This window comes from Leptosomus discolor, chromosome 2, assembly GCF_034619465.1.
Source record: "Leptosomus discolor isolate bLepDis1 chromosome 2, bLepDis1.hap2, whole genome shotgun sequence".
In the NCBI taxonomy this organism is placed as follows: Eukaryota; Metazoa; Chordata; class Aves; order Leptosomiformes; family Leptosomidae; genus Leptosomus; species Leptosomus discolor.
The window spans coordinates 31,928,034-31,949,949 of NC_141392.1; the positions used below are offsets into that span (position 1 = coordinate 31,928,034).

General features: G+C 36.3%; 1 protein-coding gene across 1 annotated transcript in view; it reads right to left on the reverse strand.

The window, feature by feature from the left end:
* KIF16B (kinesin family member 16B) overlaps positions 1 to 21,916 on the reverse strand; it is a 142,953-nt gene that overhangs the window by 51,262 nt on the left and 69,775 nt on the right. Inside the window, exons 18-25 of the mRNA XM_086460387.1 lie at positions 17,451 to 17,533; positions 17,176 to 17,264; positions 10,633 to 10,665; positions 10,195 to 10,248; positions 7,295 to 8,650; positions 3,667 to 3,837; positions 2,714 to 2,819; positions 2,091 to 2,141 (exon numbers count right to left, since the gene is read on the reverse strand). Of these exons, the coding sequence (XP_086316513.1) occupies positions 2,091 to 2,141; positions 2,714 to 2,819; positions 3,667 to 3,837; positions 7,295 to 8,650; positions 10,195 to 10,248; positions 10,633 to 10,665; positions 17,176 to 17,264; positions 17,451 to 17,533 (1,943 nt within the window). The remainder of the gene's footprint in view (positions 1 to 2,090; positions 2,142 to 2,713; positions 2,820 to 3,666; positions 3,838 to 7,294; positions 8,651 to 10,194; positions 10,249 to 10,632; positions 10,666 to 17,175; positions 17,265 to 17,450; positions 17,534 to 21,916) is intronic.

Consider the following 21,916-nt stretch of genomic DNA (forward strand, 5'->3'; position numbering starts at 1 on the left):
TGTCTTAAGACAAGACTGTTTTCCAGCTCTTCACTTTTACGACAGCACGTGAAGCCTTCAGAGGGGTTTCTTGTGCAGGCCTCGGAGATTTCTCTGTTTACACACATTATGATAGCCTCTTGCCCAGGGGATTCAGGCTGAATGACTGACGACTCATTTTCAGTATGAGCTTTGGCATCATCAGTAGAATAGGACATGTCTTGATTCATATCTGATTTGAAGAATACATTTACTTGCAAGTTTCTTATAAATGGCAGACTTTTTATTAATGATACCACTTGTGCACATCTCTTGCTTCTGTCACACAAACTCCCCAACTCCTTAAATTGTTTAGAAACCACCGTACTGTTAAACAGCTGATTACTGGCATCTTTGTAAAGGCAGGAAAGCTTACTGAAAAGATATCCCAAACCATAGGTGTGCTCTGGACTCACACCAAAACGAGAAGCTACTGACTTAAAGGAAATCAAATCAGAGGCTTTTTGTGTTGGAAGCTGAGAATTACTAGACTGGCCTTCGATTGCTGGGTGCAATGTTTTAAATGCGCTGTTTTCTTTACAAGTTATTATTTCGGAATGCACATTAGACTGAGGAAAGAGAAGACATGATATGCTGTTAAAGCCAGCCTGCTCATTAGCATCCATTAAAGATCCTACAGGAGACAGCTGTTTCAAGTGGAAACAATCAGATTCAGTTCTTGAGCTGTCACAATCTGAAGAAGTAATTATTTTATCATCGAAATGATTGAAATTTTCAACCTTGCAAAGCGAATAAGCTATATTATTTAAGTCATGACTTTGTAAAGAAGTAGATAAAACATTCTGATAAGGAACATTCTTACTCTTTAAAGTATTAATATTTTTAGAGTGAAATAAACTACTTTCAATGTCACAATGACAAGCAAAGCTCTCTTGTTCTGAATTACTCCTTTCATTCTCAAATGCCTTCTCTGATGTAAAAGGGGAGGAGATTCTTCCAGAACTGGAAAATAAATCCCACATCTCTGTATATTCCTTCTGTCTTTTACGGTTTCTTACTCCTGGGTTTTCTCCACACAACTCAGAAGCACAATTGCCATCTTTAGACATAAATGGAAAGCCATAATGTGGCTGCCACTGTTGACTTTTCTGTTAAAAATTTCAAAAGAAAACAGAAATGTCTTTATAAAACCTTCTGATTTGAATATTTCTTAAATTGAAGATTGATTTTGATTAGGTTTGTAAAATCTCTCAAAATTAGAGAGAGAAAATCCAACAGAAGTGATTGAGGTCTGATTCAGGAATGGTTGATCTTCCCAGCCCACCACTGCTTTTTCTTTGTACAGTATCCATTTCACTTGGTTTTTATTTGCTTTACTCGAAAACCACAGGAAAGACAAAGGGTGACACAAAAATTCATAAGCCCTTTAGTATTTTTCCACATATGCACAAAAAAGTAATCTTATACTATCCAAGACAGCATAAAAAGTCCAACACAGTTTAAAAATAACAGTGTAAAAGAACAAAAAAGTCCGAGTTAAAGGTGTTGCAGCCCTCCTACTATTAAGGTTTAAATCCATAGAGGTATTTACGATTTACTCACCAAGATAAGTAATTAACCTTGCTTCAAGCAAAAGTTAGTCAACTAAATATGGTGGGAGGGGTGTCTAAGCCTCAGTTTAAAAATACATTCATGAATCCCTCATGACATAGGCAAATTTGCCCAATGCTTCTTGACAATATTACAGACACCCTTGCAGTAGTTCATTGAGTCAATAACGTGAAGTGATATTCTGAATTCAACCTCTCCTCATTAAATGCTTTTATCTTTTAAAAAAAAGGAAAGGGATACTGTTCCAAACTAAGAATCATGACAAAATAAGGAAGAAAGATCCTGAATAACGCCACACCTTTCAAATAAGGAAAAAGATATGCCCAATCAGAAAAAAATCACTTTAAGTCCAGCTGGCAAAACGCATTACTGTCTCTATTAGCCATTAATCTTGCTGTGAATTCAAAAATTTTAATTATGCAGCTAAACATTACAAAATTTAATTACAGGGCATGCCATAATTTACGACAACCATGTCATTCTGACAAATTATGACCTACCTCATACTTCAGCCTGCGTTGAATAGTGCCATTATTAAGCCTCTCATTATCCTAAGAACAAAAGAGGTAGAGGTGATTACTAAGAAGAGTGTCTTTCTCATGTAAGTTTGTTTAAAAGCATTCATAGGAAGATACATTCTTTTTAATAGCCAAAAAATACTATTTTCTTGATATTTATTCATCAAGAAATATTAATATTAATAGTTAAATCAATACTAGATTAAACCACTGGTGTAGAAGTCAACTCAGTCTTTGGATTAATTAGATCACCAGTTTTTAAATGAGCATTTGTTTGCAAATATAACCAATTACCATTCTTCTGGACAGAAATTTATCAGTGTATTTTACAGATATAAAATAGATTTTTATTTTATCTACAAGCTTTCTATTCCCATTTTCACACTCTTCCCTGCAAAAAAAATTGAGTACAACATAAAACAACCACTGGGAAAAAAAAAAGATGATCAAAATCTAAAACTGATATCTCTTATTCGCTGTTTACTTTTTTGGTAAATTAAATGAAGTAAACATAGGAAAACGTGAAAATTACTGAACAACAAAACTAAATCAGTGGTTACACATGGTGCATTGACAGTCAGGATTTCCTACCCATCTCTGCTCACCTTTAAACTTTCTGTAGACCAGGACAGGCTAACATCATTGTCCTCTGCTTTATGATGAATATTCTGGAGCCTTCTCTGCACCTCTTGTTCAATAAAGGCATTTATTCTTCAAGATACAGAAGAGCAGAGGAAAAAAAGTATATTCTTAGATAAAAATCAAGACAGTCTAAAGGGCTCTTTGAAACACCTATGAACCCTAAGTATTGCACAACTCTTAATTGGCAGGCTTAATGTGAGACCAGTTTTATCCCTCCTTAAGAAACGTGGACATTTGAGCAAGTGTTCATTTAACAGACAAAGGTTAACAATTTGTTATCACAATTAGACGATTTAATGGACCACAAGTTAAGCCACTGCTGTGTGTACGGCTCTACATACACGTGGCAGTGAGGGTAAGAGTGATGAAGAAGGCAGCAGCAGCGGCTGGGGTTGCATCTTTAGTTACTCAATGGTTTGCTTTTATCACTTTTGCGATATCTACAGCTTGGGCTAACAAAGGTTTGGTCTTTAAACAGGAGGAAAGGGTTCCAAGAGTTGATACTAACAACCGCATGTATAAGTGTAAAAAGAACTGAGATTAAATAGATTTTAAGTGATGCCAGGCAGCTGCCCTACTAAAGAAGGCCTAAGACAATTTCATTTACTTTGTTGCTTTAAGCGTACATAAAGCAATACCATATAGACAAGTAACTGTAAACACAAAAGCAATTTAAATACATTTTAGCCTACAGTTTCCACACCTATTTCAAAAACAAACTGCACAAAAGCAACAGATGGGGCTGTTGGTTATTTCAAATAAAACCCAGCAAATTAATTTTATTTCCAGACTAGTCTTTAAGTACAATTACACTAATTAAAATCCAACACTGGAAGGATGATCTTTCAAAATATTTATTTTCTAAAGCTATTGTTTGCATTCCTTCCAAAACACTGCAGAAATGCAGGTTACCTACCTATCATCAACTAGCGGAGCAGTGGGAGGCTGCGGCTTTGTTGGGCTGGTAGGGGAAGTGGTGTGGGAGAGTCTCTCTTCTAACGTTCCATGATTTCCTTTCTGACCACCATCACCCTCGTATATTTTTTGCTTCAGCTGCTGAATTTCCTGGTCCAGGCTATAAAGAGATCTTAAATTGTAATTTGCTCTGTTTTAGGGTTTATTGCCATAGTTTTTATGGGAAGCACTGTACTTACGCTGGGATACATATATGTAAGATCATAAATACTAATACTTACGAAGATAGAAAAATCATAATTGTTCTTTAAGCATTTTTACATAGGAAAATAGAGACAGCTCACAACTACATTATAACAGCAGTATTAAGCTAAATAAAACAACTTCAGAACTTCCAATGCAAAAGTTATATAACTCAGCACATTAAATATTAATTCTTAAGACCTAACCTGTCTATTAGGACCACTTGAATAAACTTTCCTCATTACAGAACTCTAGCAGTGACCTCAGTTATTAGCTTCCAGTGTGAAGTGAATCAATAAATGGGGGGGACAAAAAAGATTAAAACCTCAAAATACAGCACTAATCCAAAATCACAAAGTCAACGTAAAACATTGATGTGGCAAAACGCATCTATTAAAAAAAAAAATTCTTTAAATTGGGTGCTATACATATAAATCTTATTTTCTAGTTATTCCTTTGGTCTGTATATAAAATATTGAAAATTTACTTACATAAATAAAATAGTACTTATTTTATATATACTTAATAAATCATCTTTTGAAATGGAAATCTCCTCACTTTCTTTAACAAATAAATTTAATACCAGCTAGATTTATGCACAGAATAGAATATGTAAAATTGGATACCGTATTTTTGACTGAAAATGCCTGAGGCACCCAACATAAAATAAAAAGTACTTCTTGCAATATTTATCACTTAGACAAATTAAACTATATTATAATAAAGTAATCTAGAGAACACACTTTTCACTTGTAACGTAGCTGAGATTAGATTAGTAACATAGTAATAATCTTCCTCATTTCCATTACAACTTTTGTCTCTAAACGTAATTGTTTTTCTAGAGGTTACTTGAAAATTAAAGAACAAAAGAAAAGAAGTTCCTGCAAAAGCAGGGGAAACTATGCAAAGTTGGGATTCTACCACTTATCCTACAATTGTATATATCTAACTGAAGTACAAATGCCACGACTACTTTATTCTATCCTGGAGGTTAAAACAGAAAATTAAAGAGATGACGAATGCTGGGCTTAGGATGCACTTAAGCAGGCTAAATTGTTACTTCATTTTTAGAGTACTTTTTGCAGCACTGCCAGAAGCCATCTGTTTCTTTTGATTAGCAGCAAAACAACCTTGCATCCTGAGGGAAAGTGGATGGGAGATTGCTGATGGATATAGGAGAGTGTTTGCATCTATAGAAAATCAATTTTACCACAAAAATCAGAATCATATTAAAACAAAGCTTATCTCTTGATTTGTAAACATCCTACTATCAAAAGATATCACCTCCTACAGCTATAAACTTATCCAGCCGTGTGATGCATCCACCAGTAAGTACACTAAACTGCACCTCGCCACTTGCAAGCGATACATCTCATTGTCTCAAACATGACTGTAAAGTTGTTTTGTGTTCATTCTATTGCCACAAACCTCTGCCAGTAAAGAGAAAAACATGCATGCATTACTCCAGTGCAAGTTAACTTCAAATTAATGGTTTGGGGGGGCCATCCCAGTAAGTCAAAGAATTTGTGCTAACGTATTATTCAAACTGGAAAAAAACATTTTATCCGGTTATGATGGAGTTACGCTCAGAGAGAGTTTCAAATGACTATTGCATTTCAACACCTTCAGAGTTAACACTGATCTGAACCAGAGCACATCTTCACATAATGGTATCTAAATAAACAATATGAAACATATACAATTCATATGCTTACTATAGCACTCAAGACATTGTGTGCTGTGAAGTGTAAACTCAAACACAAGACTGATAAGTAGCCTGAAGCATTCAACATACTATCACGTATCTTAAGATTTTGTTCTCCCTCAACATTCATAAAAACATTCTGAATTGAATTATTCAGGCCTCTGGGCGATTCACTGAAAGACTTCAAAGTTTTATTTATTTGTGCAAGAGCACTTTAAAGTAAACAAGAAAAAAAATATAAAAAAGAAAGAGACCTTTTCAATTCCTTGGTATCAGACCTCAGCCTTCTAGCTGACAACATATTTTTTCACTTATTGCACAACCCAACAATCTCTTGAGGGTTAAGCTGTCTATTTTTGTGGAATCTCCAGTTGTTTATAGCTGACTTCAGTCAAGCGAGATGCTTAGTGTAGAAAATGAGATTTTATGTTCAAGACAATTATGAAAAAATAACAGCAATACCCACAACAAAACTATAAATCAGTATTGAAAATGTTTAACTAAAATCCACACAATGTAGCTCTAAATGTTGAAAAGTGATCTCTAAAATGGACACAGAAAGGAACTATTCTCTTTGATAATGGTTTAAAAGGAAAAGAATACAGAAGAGCTCTTCAATTTGGCTACAGGGAAGGGTTTTTTAGGTGTTTTTTCTAATCAAGTGTCTGTTTGAAGGGCTTATGAAAGAAGAGTCAGATAATTACTGGAATATTAAAAAAAAAAAAACAACAAATGACATGCTGCTTCAAGAAAAAAAACCACTTCATTGTTTCACCAATAATCACAGGTTTTAAAGCTCTAGTATTAGCAAATCAGACAACACATTTAAAAACGGCAATTCTGCCCTTTTTCCATACTGCATGGATTAAATGCATTAATCCCAGTGGACTTTTGCTCAGGCCAAAAATAAAACAAAAGATTTCTTCCTCTTCTTCCACACAGAAAGATCCTTCCTTACCTGAATCCTTTTCCTCTGAGCCTCCCATACTTAGGCTAACTGTTACACTACCAGATACCACATGTATAACTGATGACATTGCTTCTGTACCTAAAACGGTTTGTCATCACATAGGGCTGTATTAAAGCCTCTGTATATTTTCCAATAAGCTTAAAAACCACCATCAAGTTTTACATGGATATATGGCTAGTCTATTTTATTTAGCCCTGAAACCAGTAACAAGAAATTAAACATCACATCTGTTTACTTTGAATATCAGAAGTATTTGGCACATCACCAGTTAAGAAAGTTGTTGGAAGTCTACCATAACTATCAATCTCCAAACCTTGAACAAACGCCTAGCTTGTTACAAATAAAGAAACATAATACCATACATTAATATTTTAAGAGAAAAAAGTTGTTAGATGGTACACATTTTTGTAAGGACGGAACATAAGTTGGCTAGGCTTTCTGAACACAATTTATGCAAGTACTGTGATGGCTAATGCAAGTACTGTACTGTGAAGGATGGGATAAGTATCCGACCACAACAGAAATGAATGAGTGAGCAAGAATCCTTTAAGAAGTAATACAAAGTTTCAATTCTGGGTAAAACTACTTCAAACTCATCACAAAACTCAAGTACTGGGGCACAGAACAAGCCGCTCACTCAAAATCTAAGGTATAAAATGGTTCACTTTTTGTGGATAGGTTCTAATAAACGAAAGCTACCACAACACTTACCGTTCTCGGTCTTGTTCGAGGGCTTTCTGCTCAGCTTCTAGACTAGCCTGCAGACCTGCCTGTTCACTGCAGCTGTTGTTCAAGGTGGCAAGCTTCTGTTTCTGCTCTTCAATTTCAAAATCTATTGTCGAACGACGTTGCAAAGCAGAGTGTCTCCTTTCTAACTTAGCAACAGCTTGCTCCAGTGCCTCTCTCTGCTGTTTTTCCCTTGATTCAAGGATTTCTTTTTCCTTTTTCCGAACCTTTTCTTCCTGACGAGCTACATTGGCTGCGAATTCAAAGGTTTCTTGAAGCTGCTGCAGCTGATTTGTGCTAGCTCTATACTGGGCAAGCTGCTCTTCTTTCTCCTCTATTTCTTTCTCTATTTGATAGAGCATATTATCTAACCCTAGTAAACCCCTATCAAGAATTTCAGAAGCTCTTTGTTTTTCTTCCAGCAGAGCTGGCAAATGATTACCCTTCAGGTACTCAAGTTGGCGCACTTTAGATTGGAGCCTGTACTCCGCTGGCTTTAACTTGTCAAATTCTTCAGCCTGGAGTACAGCATCCAAAAAGTTTTCATCATCTCTCTTGAGATTTAAATGTTCTTCATGTGCAAATTTTAGGTGTTCCAGAGCAATTTTTTCATCTGCAATTTCCTTTTCAAGGTGATCCATTTGTTGAACTAAATCTTTTTCCAAAATAGTCAACTGTTCCAGTTGTTTCCTTTTAAATTCTACGAAATCATGTTGTGCTCTTTCTAACTCTTCGCAGTTTTCATCACCTTCAGATCGGGCTTCCTTGACTTTCAAAAGAGATTCTCTAATATCTTCAAGATCACTTTTCTCTTCTTCAACTCTTTGTACATCCCCTCTCTTCAGGAGCTCTATCATGACCTGCTTCTCTCGAAGCTGTTCTTCTAGATGAGCCACCAGCACCATCTGCTCCCTTTCTTGTTCTTCAAGTCTCCTTTTTTCTGATTCCAGCTTAATAAACTGTTCATCTTTTTCCTTTTTAAGTTTCTCTAGTTCACGGAAAATCTGCATTTTTTCTGCTTTTTCGTTATGATTAAGTTCTTGTAGTCGCTGCAACTCCTCTTTGACCCGGGCAAAAATTTCTTCCTGCTGCTTTTTCTTCTGAATCTCTATCTCCTGTTGTTCCCGTAATCTCTCCTCTTCAAATTTTTCTTTTTCAGCCAGCAAATCCTTTAACCTGCTCTCAATGTGAACGCTTCTCTGTTTCAGACTCTCTTCCTGTTTTCGAATTTGCAGCTGTACTATTTCTGTTTCTTTGCGCTGTGACTCTACTTCTTGCTGCATTCTTACAAGTTCTGCTTTATCAGATCTTTGTTTTTCTTCCATCTCTTCTATTTGTTTCCTACAATAAAACATTTACATGCAATATTTTAAACTTTTTTTTCCAAAAGGCAACATATCCCTTAGAAAAAAAAGTTTGAACAAGGATTTTGCAGTATATGTAACAGTTTCTTTTTTTAATAGTTTTGCTTTGCCACGGGTTAAGATCTTGCATTGCTTGGAAGTGACTCAATGCACAAGACATAAGGAGATTCATATCCTCTACTTCAACATAAAAAGTTGTGGATCTAAAGTTTAGGAAGATATGTTACATACCACTTATGTTAGTAGAAAATTAGACTGTATTAGTTCTGCCAAATCCAATTAAAATATTGATAGAACACATCCATGCACATAGTAAAGAGTAAATATATATATATTTTTTAATATATATTTATATATACACAAACTTGTACAAAAGGACTTGATTAGAAACTTGCCAAATGTAAGCCAACAGACAAATCAAAACCCAACTGAATTATTTGATAAACAGGATAAGATTAAGAACAGACATATTTGAGAGAGGAATTACTCCAAGACAAATTATTATGTCCTGTGTAATCTTTCTTTTAAAGGTTCTAGGGCGTTCCAAATGAGGACAGACCAAGACTTGAAGGTCACCATTATCACCATAATACAAACGTCTGTAGAGACAACCTGCGAGTCAGTGGGTTATTTTGCGAGGAGTTAAAGACAGATAAATTAAAGCACAAGCGAAGCAACTTCAGCACAACCTGAATTCAAATCCTATCAACATAACAAAAGAGGATAAACATCAGTGAATCTGTTGCTTAATTTTCTGAATATCTTCTAATGCTTCAGAGTTCCAGGATTTTTCTGAGTTTACTTAACTTAGTTCAACTATACAAACAGCTCTTTCAAAATGGAGCAAGCAGCCTAAAGCTGAGATAGCAGAAAGTGTCTTTCAGCTTATGAATCTAATCAATACTGTGATCTGCAACAAGGTGAGTGCAATTACTTCTAAAATCTTAGTAGGTATGATGAGTCAGAACAGTCAGCTCAGTTTGCCAGCTGACAACAATACTTTCTTTTGTACTTCAAACTGATTTCTAAGTAATGTCCTGATGAGTAAGCCCATACCAGCACTACAGTTATATTTAAGAGAAGCAGTTTATAGCATCAGTTTATCTAATAAAGATTCACTCCTAAGGCAACTAAATCATAAAAAGATCTAAATAAACAATCTAATTTCCCATCTTTTAAAATAATACCATGAAATTTAAGAGCAAGAGTAACCTATTACATTTGTATGATCTACCATCCTCATAACTTTGTGTTTGGCACTTCCTTTGCTAAAGATCACATTTAGCTACAATTCAGCTTGTCTATCTGTTATTAACCAATACGAATGAACGGTTCAAGAAAATAACCAACGGTTCAAGAAAATAACCAACATCTTCACAGAAGATAAAACAAGATAAAATTATTTATCTGAGGATCCTCTGCTTGCTGAGGAACACTGTTATTCCAAATGAATCATTTAAATTGGTCTACAATATTTATATATATTCACACACATATAAAGACCACAGAGAATAATGTTACCTTTTACTTTCTAATTTTTCAAGCTCCTCTCGTTGTTGTCTCTCAAATTCTAGCCTGATGTAAAAAAAAAAAAACAAAAATAAACAAAAAAAACCCCACCACAGTAAACGGGTTATTATTTCCTGAATATCACAAAAGCTAGGAAGATATGATGCAATTTAGTGTCTGTTTTCTGTTTAGAAGATAACAATGGTACAAATCAGAAGTTTTATAAAACTACTTTCTACAATAACAGAAAGCATTTCCTTCATTAGGGTTACAAATTAGATATCATGCTGTCTGACCCGAGTACAAACAGAAAAGTAAATTAATTTCTGCAGAAAAAAAAAAAAATTTAAAAAGTGAAGTTAAACAAGACAGATAAACAATTAGCATAGCCTCTGCAAGTTAACTACATGCGGACATAGCAATCAATACATAGAAATTTAATTTTTCTACCTTAGACAGATCGGTCCTTTTACAGGGAAAAGACTGCCGTGGGAGGCAGAGGGAAACAGAGTGATCAATTAAGAAAGGAATTGATGGAAAAAACATATTAGCAGTACAGATAGCAGTACAGAATATTTTGAAGTCAACAACAGTTTGCTTTATCAGAGGTTAAATTGCTTAGATTCATAGAACATTTGTCACATCACTATTCAAAAGTAAAATTTAAGTAATTGTTCTTTCTAAACACGTTTTTCAAATGCCAATATGATAGTTAAATCGATGCTCATTTTCCTATGGTTTAACATGGCCACTTCTGAGAGGGAAAGAGGTACAGAACTACACTATGGCATGCTTGTAGTTCTTCCTTTTCTTCCCAAGGAGGGGGAAAAAGAAAAAGAAAAAAAAAAACCACCCAAACATCACTATGATGTATCAGCAGAGTTGAAAAACCTTAAATCCCTGAAAAATGAAACATTCCAAGCATGGAACACAAGCCAAAGCCATTTAGCTAAAATATTTTGAGGTTTTAATGTATTTAGTTCGATAAGGTTCTGAAAAATTATGAGAGCGCACTTTACGTAATTTTTAGTATCAGCTCTTATTGCAGTTGCAAGAAGTCCTTTCTCTTATTTTAATTTCCTTTGAAAGATTTATGTGTTTAAGGAAGTTTCTCAAAATAAATATATATGGGCTAAAATAGTCAACCAAATAATATCCAGTTATTTCAGAATTGCTACAGCTTAAGGAGTTTGCAGGTTAGTGAAACAGTTCATAAACACTGAAAAAATGAAGACTGCATCACAAGTTAACTTCAACTATGTGAGGAACTGCAGTTTGAGATGTCATGACCACAATTATATAATCAGTTTTTTAAAAAACAAGGTATGTTTAATATTTCTTTCTAAAGTCATACAAATACCTATGACAAAAAGGAATTCCCCTTGGAAATGTGCAAAAAATACACCAATAATCTAATGTTTATAAAGCAATTTAAATGAACTTCAATTCCTACATGCTCAAGAAGCATCTTTAACCACTGCAATAGTGGAGAAAAACTAGTTTAACAATGCCTAAGAGATTAGCAAACAGATTTTTATATACCGTTCCAGATGTCTGGAGCCTTCATGTAAATGTCTCACCGAAAGCCCCTTCACACCTGCATTGAGACTATGTCTAGGATGGGCACTACTGGGCACTATCTCAACATTACAGCACAAGGAGAGACAACAACTACTTACTATTTTTAATTTGATCACAATTTCTGTCGCAGCAATGCAAAGTCTACAGAGTTATGCAAAAAAACCCAAAAAGCAACCTTAAGAGACCTTCAGAAAGCAAAAGCTTAATTCAGTAGTTACCATGTGCTTTGGGGTTTTCCCCTACTTTTTTTAAGGTATATCTCAAGCACTTTGGCTATGGCCTACTACCTCTGGAATTCAGAGCTGTTAGTTACCACTTCTTACCTAGAGCTTGGCTATCAAATGCCACTATATTCATCATTACTTCAGTATAAAACAATATAGACCCTGAGGAATACCACTCTGGTCTGTGGAAATGCAGATGTTCGTTGGGCGCTGTCAGATGTAGACCATCTTTGCTTAGACAGTTGGCAAAGATGACTTACAAGTATTCCCACACTTGGTTAAGCCATAATGAAGCAAATGTTTCATATCGGCTAACATAATGTGCAAAACTCAGAGCAAAAATCTTTCGCTATTTTGACCGTCCTATAAAACACATAATTTAGCAAACATATTTTATAGAAACATAAGAAATGGTAACTAGCTTTTGATTGAGATCTGATACAACGAAAATAAGCCATCGCAGCAATCACTCTGCTATAAAAACAGGTCTGTGGTGAACACTTTGTGACTTTCTCTTCGAGGAAGTGTGTCTAATACCTTCAACAGTGGTGTCATGACAATCAGTTCTACCTTACACTGAAATAAAGCTGGTAGTGCTCAAAAGGTTGTTCAGAAAAGAGGAATGAACTATGCAGAAGTGGTTCCTTCTTCAGTGAAAACAGTTACCTCCCAAAACCAAATATGGATCATCAACCCCCCTATCAACAGCCTCCAAACACTACATCTAGCTGTTTTAAAAATGCACATTTAATGCATTTTAGGCAAGCAAATACTCCTACGAAGTGAAGGGTTAATTAGGCTGGTGTTTTGCTGTTGCACAGATTCAGTGATGCCTAAGAAGGTCTGAGCTCCACTGAAGCTCCCCTATCATGGGGCTATTCACAGTGTCTCTAGTCTCTATCAAAGGTGCTCATGCTGCAGCCTTTATTTCTGCAGGAGTAATAATGATGCCTGTCTTCCTTAGCTGGCTGTCTATTTTCTCAATATATTTAGGAATTTACCACTTTCGAGACCATTACCTCTGCAATATTTGCTTCAAACTGGTTATGGGCTCAAAGTTATTTCAGGACAGGAGAGAATCTAGGGAGGCAAGATAGTCCATGATTGCAGAAGCCTTGTTTCTTTAAGAAGCTAGTATAAAACAAGAATAAATCTCAGCATCACCAAACAAAATCACTGGCTATAACAAATCATTGCCAGTTTTACAAAGCACAGATGCAAGACTGATGTTTTCCAGTTTAGTCTATCCATAATAAAAATCTTTTTCACATAACCTCTACTCCCTTTATTAATGTGAGCACTACTGTGAATAAGAAAAAATATTAGCTTGAAATTAAAAAGAAACATACAGATATTAAAGACTAGAATCCACTTTCTTCTTTTGTAGATCTACCACAAAGGAACTTAATCTGATCAGTGTTGAATTAAATAGACGACATTTTCCTGGAAAACGTGGCATACCTAGCGATAAGAGCAGTGTAGATAAGCTGCAGAGAAAGAGTCAGTTCTACCAGCACAGTACCACAATAGCTTAATTTACACAGCACAGAAGTGTGATCTGGTACTACATCTGTTAGTAAAGACTGAGTACTGGCAGGACTACAAAGATGTTACAATGCTGTTCAGTAGCCCAGTTTATGAAATTAATTAAAACAAAACAAAACAAAAAACCCCATGATAAATCCATGACAACACCAAGGATTCTCATGAGTGGTTTTAGAGTTGCAATATAACGTAGCTTACAAAACATCCACAAATGAAATCTTCAGCATAAATCTATGCGCAAAATTCATTTTATCCAAAGCTGATTATCTGAAGCAGTGTTGCATGACACCAGATTAAAGACAAAGACTGGGAACAAGCAGAACAAAGAATTTTGCATGTTAAGCCAAAATTTTATGCAACTATCTCCATGTATGGCAAACCAACATCCAAACAAACACACGCCACACGCCACACACATGCCCGCGCCACCCACACGCCACCCACCCGCCACCCACCCACCACCCACCCGCCACCCACCCATCAGAAAATATAATTAAAGATAACATTGATTTTCACACGGGAAAGATACAGATACAGCAAGCAACATCCATCATTATTTCACAACAACTGAAGGCAACACCCCACAGGCTCTTCTGCCATTGATTGCTAAAGATGCTAGATCTTGCAAGCTGTTTACTGCAAGCTACAGAAACTGCAAATTTAGCTACTAGTCTTTAGGTTATCAATACTGAAACTGGAAGAAACTGTGGTTTTGAAAATGCTAAATTAACAATAGGCAGAACGCTAGTCAGCTACAGAAGTCGCACAAAAAAAACGCAGGGCCAGCTACTGAAACTAGATCTATGCTGCTGGTGGCAGTATACCATTACGTTATGAGAACACCATACTACAATCTATTGTAATAAAGGGTCATACCAAAGGACCATGTCCCACATTGTTCCTCGTGAAAAAAAAAAAAAAAAAAAAAAAAAAAAAAAAAATCCATTGCAAATTTATTGTAGTTTTTTCTTTTCCACCTGCACTTTTCCAGGAAGCAAAATGTTCGCCCCACCTAACGCCTTGGGTACAATTACCCTCCCTTTGCTACCCAGAGATCACATCTACTGAATGTTTTACCCAGGTTGAAAACAGGCACCACTCAGAAGAATAACGACTGCAGCACTGTATTTGCTAAGCAGCATTCCTAGCTGGAATCACAGAGCTCAAACATTCTGCAAGCCATCTAACTCTTTAGTAATATGATGCCGCTGGCTTTGAATTGTTATTAAGGCCTAAATGCTTAAAGGGGGCCTACAAGAAAGATGGGGACAAACTTTTTAGCAGGGCCTGTTGCGATAGGACAAGGAGGAATGGTTTTAAACTAAAAGAGGGCGGATTTAGACTAGATAAAAGGAAGACATTTTTTACAGTGGTGGTGGTGAAACACTGGAACAGGTTGCGCAGCGAGATGGTAAAAGCCCCACCCCGTGAAACATTCAAGGTCAGGTTGGACAGGGCTCTGAGCAACCTGATCTAGCTGAAGATGTCCCTGCTCACTGCAGGGGTTTGGACTAGGTGACCTTTAAAGGTCTCTATCAACTATTCTATGATAACACGATTCATGAGCTTCCTTGCTTAGAAAGATATATGTACGGAACAGTAACTATGGAAAGACCTCAAATAGGTTTTATTGCTCACAAACAAGTGACAGTCATGCAGACCTGCATTCCTCCTGTTATGTGAGCCTTAAGCATAATCCTTTCTTGTGTTTACAAATTAAGGACAAAATATCTATTCCTGCAAGCCAGTTCACAAAGGTTAAGTGAATGCAGACTAGCAGGATAATATCAGTAATTAATCCACTGGTCATAGTTTAATAAAACACAGGCATGAAAGCATTCAGGAATATGAAGAGTATTTCACCTAATCTAATCCTCAATTTCAACAGCAAGAGTGCTCTTGTAATCATACTCAAGAAAGGAAAATAAAAGTTAGGGGAAGTGTTAGATGGGAAAAACGGCAGCATTTCTAAAAATTGGTGCACACATTGACAATTTATTTATACCATTCATACAGTTCGATTTCCCGGAAAGCGAGGCAAGATGTTTGAAGAACCAATATGCAAAAAAGAAGCTACATTCCACAAAACGTATCGGGGAAAAAGAAGCATTTGCTGCAATCTACTCCATCAGAGACAATCAAACAACTCTCCAGACTTTTTTTTTTTAAATAAGGTTTATGGGAAAAATCCTCTCTGTAAGACACCATTTGTCATTTATCTGAAGACAGTATGAACTCCTTGGGCAGTGAAATCATTCTTAAGCCCACCTTCAACTGGACCTTGCCCATGCCATTATATTTTGCTGCAAATTTGAAAGACTAAAAGTGAGACAATGCTGAAACAATCTTTCCTGCTCTATGCTGACTGCAAAGTCAAGGTCAGTACTATGCAGTATAATCCAATTATTCATAACAGTATTGTAGCAGACTAACATTATTAGTCGGGGAAAAGCCTGTGGTGGCTGATCAATAACGAAAGGTAACAAATAAAAGTCAGGAACTTTCCCCAGCCCACAAAAAAAAGTAATACTAGCCACTAGAAGTATTTACATCAAACTATTTGAAAAGCTAAAGAACAAAAAAATATACTTTTTTGATCTTCTCATTCGTTTGTCTGAAAAAAAAGATGTAATTTATCAGCAACTAGCTCACAATCTCGAGATCTCTGTAGGTAGCTCAGTAGCAAAAGAGTAACAGTCACATTTGAAGCAGTGTTACTATACATACTCACTGTATTTAAGACACTGTTTAACTTGAAGTTATTATTATCTGTCCAATCTTCCTAAATTCTAATGGATAAAGAGCAACCCCACAGTAAAACTTGGGAATAAAGCTGCACTATCCAAGCCTATAATTCAATTTACGGCAATTTTTCAAAAGCAAATAAGTAGTTAAAGTGCCTCATCTCACACTCAATTCAAATCACAGGCACTAGCTATTGAAAAAAAAATTAGAACAAAACACCATCAATTCTCTGCAAGTCACTTTAAGAATACTGGTAAAAACATTAAAAACAGCTTCTCTACAATAAGCAGTCTATGTCATTGTAACTGTATAATAAAACTGTTTTCCACATCCTAACTTGGCCACCTACTAGGAGGTATATAGGTGAGAACATAAGACATTCATTTCCCAACCTTTTTATGCTTGTATGGGTATTAAAGGAACCCAAGAAATTTTAATTTTCAATTTACAATGCATTTTTCTCAGGAAAAATAGTTACCTTGTAATCCTGAAGAAAGTATAAATGTAAAATTTGCCATGTCCTTATTGTGCTGAACTGTGTTGCTTATCAGGCAAGTGTTGCCTCCCAGGCCCCACGTACTACAGCTTGCTTCGTGTTAGATCTATCACTGTGGCTGTTTGCTGGTGCAGTTAACTTCTTGCATTTGAGTAGAGATATCCCCGGTAAAAGCAAGTTTTAAGCAGGATGGAAAGCTCCTCAGTGTCCCTTCACTCTATCTTCCAGCACCAACTAGTTCAAATAATATTTCTGAAAAGTTCTGGCTTCATTCAGAAGCCCATTATTTAACAAGCACAACCTGAGAACAAAATATTTTCTATTGCTGCCATTTGGAACATTCAAACTGCTAAAATGAAGAATGGTTGGAATTTTAATAACTGCATTTTAGAATATACTCACCCTGGATTATAAAGCATAACTGCTGACAGGTTCTCACAGGATTTTGAAAGATCTGTCATAGACAAGCTGAAGGAAGACAGCAGTCCACTCTAACAACAAACCATAAAATAAACGTATTAAACACTGATGTGCTTGCAAACTCTTACTTTGTTTCACTTGATGAAATATTAACTGAAGTATCTGAAAAATTAAAGAAAGTATTCTACAACAATCAAGGTACATCTATATTAGCAAGAATATTTTGAAAAGATTTAAAAACACTAATGTAATCTCACCTTTCTTTTCTCCCTTAGCTTAGCAGCTTCTTTGGGGTGGTTAAAGCGAAACATATTGGTTCTTCCGAGTAATATAACAGCACCTGATGAGAAAAACACACACCATTCACTAATGAGATTCTGTACCTGAAAATGCCATGTAATTTTTCAGACCTGTAATATATAAGCAAAGACTTCCATTAGGTAAGAACAAAATGAAAATGCAAGTGTATAACCATGCACAGTCAAAGCTATATTCACTGATGTATATAGTTTATTCCTTCTTCTTTCTATTTAAAAAAAAAAAAAAAAAACAAACAAAAAACCCCAACAAAACCAAAAAACCCACAACCCAAAATCCACATATGTTCACGCACACAAAGGTCAATCATGTTCACGCAGTTCGTTTAAAAAAATAAATATAGGTAGAGGAAGCAGTGGAAGCAGCTGCCCAAAATTGATCTATACACTCTTCAACAGTGCTACTTTGGAAGCCACCAGTAGGTATCAGATATAATGTCCATAAATGTGACTAGGAATAAACTTGTCCACCCACCACTGATCACAGCCAGGTGTGAATCTATACACTACACTGAAAGCTCCAGATCTCCATAATTCATACTCTCACTTACCTTTTTCTTCTCTATGTGGAACAACACTGAAGTTTATTGTCACTCAAAATGGGATTATTAGACTTTCATAACAAATAGCTATTTTCTGAGGGAAGAACCTCAAATAATTCATATTGCTCAATGCACATCCATTGTTGTATTTAATCAGTTAAGGTAGAGGTCACAAATAACGAGACTGGGCAATTCTTATCCTATTTTAAAGACAATGGCACCAAGATTAATACTCTCCTACTAAGAAGCATATTGTCAGTGATGTCTCACTACTGTTATAACATAGAAGTCTTCCAGGTTAACCACCACAGAATCATGCATTTACGTGTCAGTCAGTATGAGGCATTTTTAAAAAGGAAAAGGACTTCATTCCACTCACAGTATAAAAAGCTGCACTTAAGACTGTTCACTACAAACAAATTCTTACCATCTGAGAATGAAATGCTGACCTTAATATGGAATGCTCCTCTTAAAATTAGCTTAATTAGGAGTATCAACCCAAATAAGGTCATCCAGTCTTGGCAAACAAACAGCAAAAAGCACTATAGTCACAGGATCATTTAGGTAGGAACAGACCTTTAAGATCATCAAGTCCAACTGTTAACCCAGCACTGCCAAGTCCACCACTAAACCATGTCCCTAAGCACCACATCTACACATCTTTTAAATACCTCCAGGGATGGTAACTCCACCACTTCCCCAGGCAGCCTGTTCCAGTGCTTAACAACCCTTTCGGTGAAGAAATTTTTCCTAATGTCCAATCTAAACTTCCCCTGGTGCAACTTGAGGCCATTTCCTCTTGTCCTATTGCTTGTTACTTGGGAGAAGAGACTGACCTCCACCTCGCTACAGCCTCCTTTCAGGCAGTTTCATAGAGCAATAACATCTCCCCTGAGCCTCCTTTTCTCCAGACTAAACAACCCCAGTTCCCTCAGCTGCTCCTCACAGGACTTGTTATCCAGATCCTTCACCAGCTTCATTGCCCTTCTCTGGACACGGTCCAGCACCTCAATGTCTTTCTTGTAGCGAGGGGCACATCACTTCTTGCTATCTACACACCACCTCAATTTTGGACCATATGAACAGTTCACCTCAGTCTAACTTTAAGAAGAATTATCTTTCATAAATCTGTATGTAGGTTTGGATTGTAAAGTCATTTTGATACCACTTCTATTTCACATGATGATCTCTCCTTCGAGAAGTGTGCTGGGCATACTTTTTCTGTAAGCGTATTAAAAGGGGAACCCTGATGGTCATGACCGCTGTAGTGAAAGGGCTAAAACTGGTTTTAGTCTACCACTGCTTCATATGCTCACAGTTGTCCCAAACATTAATCTGTTCCACTCTTGCTGACTGCCTGGAGGGGGATTTTGTGCCAGCGACGTTTCTACAAAATTCCTTCAGTTACTTTCAAACTAAGATAAAAATAATTAAATGTAAACATTTTTGGCCACTTTACTAGGTGGAAGCAACTTTAATTAATTAATGAACATTTCAGAATGAATACAGTTATAGATGTGTTCCTATCATCATGAATTTAAAATAAAACAGGAGAGAGGCTTAACAGCAAGCACATGACAGTCAAACCCAGATGACAGATCACATGAACAACCTCTAGGTTTTTCTTTTAGTACTGATTTGAATCCTATGATCATTTCTGTATTATTATATTATTAAGGAAAAACTCTGCAAACTTCATCCCCACCTGACAGAAGTTAGATAAGCACCAACATCAAAGGCCTTTTAGGAAAAAATTCTGGAAAAACAGTGCAGTCAAATATTTCCTAAGCACCAAGTTTGATTGTCTGCTGTTGTACAATGCAGCTCTCCATCAGAATGCAAGTATGCAAAGTGCAGCGTAAATGTAGTCATGGAAACATAACTGGATTTGCTATGGGGCTTGCTTTCCATTTATTTACTGTAAGCAATAATTCTTATTCTCCTTGAACGTTAAATGGCAAAGAAAAAAGGTTTGTCAAATACACCAATAGTACTAAGAACAACAACAAAGACAATGCAAAAAGTCTTTATAATTGTGGAGCTCTGATACCACAATTTAACTGGGTGACTCCAACACATAAATGACCACAGAGGATGGGGGGAGGAAAAAGAAAAAAAACAGAAAGAATACCTGTTGAATGTCATCAAGCATCTCTGACCTACACAGAGCAATATTTTGAAACTATGCAAACAAATCTATCTACAAGTAAGATCTTACCAACTTCTAATAGTCACTTGTTTGTAAGTTTTTTTTGCTATTAAAGAGCTATAAAAAACAGGCAGTGGGAGTGTACGTTAAGTACAGAAGGGTTGGCAGTTCGGCCTAAAAAACTGAAAACTTGGTTTAAGTTGAGGATAGATTCAAGGTAAAGGACAAATTCTAACTGTGAATATTAATTCAGTTACCTCTAGGAAGCCTAACATATGCTCTTGAGAATAAAAAATATGTAGTAAGTTACATTTACATAAAAAGGCCACATCAGCCAGAAGTGACAAATGCTGGAAGTAATCTGTAGAAGGAAGTGGCAATTAATTACCATGCTTTCTTTTTTTTTTTAAACTCCATGACAGTATAAGAAGTTAACACATTTTCAAATGAACAGTTATTAATGATGAACGGAAACATTTAAATATATCAGCAGTTAATCAGTGTTACCTAAAGCGGATATTTAAGGAGGCTGGCACTTCATGCTGTGAGACTAAATGCTAACACAGATAGGACACATGGATTGTACACGAGTCGTTAAACTAGTTATTTCATCAATTTTGCCCACCTCATGTCATAGCTGCCACCTTTCTCTCAGTCTGGTTACACAGTTTACAGGTCAGCTTATGCAGCCGTTTTTCACAATTTAGTAACTCTAAGCAATCTTTTCCCCTTTTGAGTTCAAATTTCTTTAGACAGACATCTGGGAGGAAAAAGTCATGTTTCCACTCCTCACAACACAAAAATCAAGTTGTTACATAGGCCTGGAAGAGGAAAACAGCATCCAAACTCTCACTTTCTTCCGAGGCCTATCAAACCTTTACTGCCTTTGAAATGCAGTAGGATAAAGTAAAGATGAGTCATTGCAACTCAATTCTTACTGTTTACAGTGTTATTTGCCATTAATGCCAACATTTCTATTGCTAACAGTTTATCAACGGGATTTACTCAAACATAAGGCAAAGGGGGCTGGGCTTTTTTTTTCCCCCCAGTATCTTTAACAGAAACAAGTACATATGCCTCTCGTTTTGCATGAAGAAACAGATACTTTACAAAATCCATGTCCCCTCTCTACACCAAAACTCCTCACTTGCTGAAAGCAGCATTTTGAAGCACTTGTTTGAGCTCAGAAAAGATGCAAGACTCTTCTTGTTCAACACTGCATTCTTCCTTTTTTAGAATAAACTTACTCTGAAAGCTTCTTTACAGGAATGTAAAATGAGATTGAGGTTGTTTGTCAACAGCAGACCTGTGTCACAGCCTCACTCCTAAAGAGGTTTTCAGCTCATTGCTAAATGGGAAGATACTCTGGGTGCTCCTGGAAGATAAAACATCCCAAGCCTCTGCTGCAGCACCCATCAGCTTACTTGTTAGTCAGTCCTTTCCAGGCCAACACAACACACCTCCATTGCCAGCTGTCCCGGCTGCTTTTTCCTTTCCATATATTAAAGCTTTAATATTAAAACTATAATTCTCTAAACTTCCTCCATAAGGGTCAGCCTCCCTTTTCTTGTCATTTGCCTACAGGTGCAGTGAACAGATACTACAGCTGAATCTCCTGCTATATAAGAGGATTTGGCAACAGAGTGTTAAGCAGGACTGGCCTGCAGCTCAGGGAGGGGGGTGGGGGTGCCTCTAACATGATTTTAGTCCTGTGA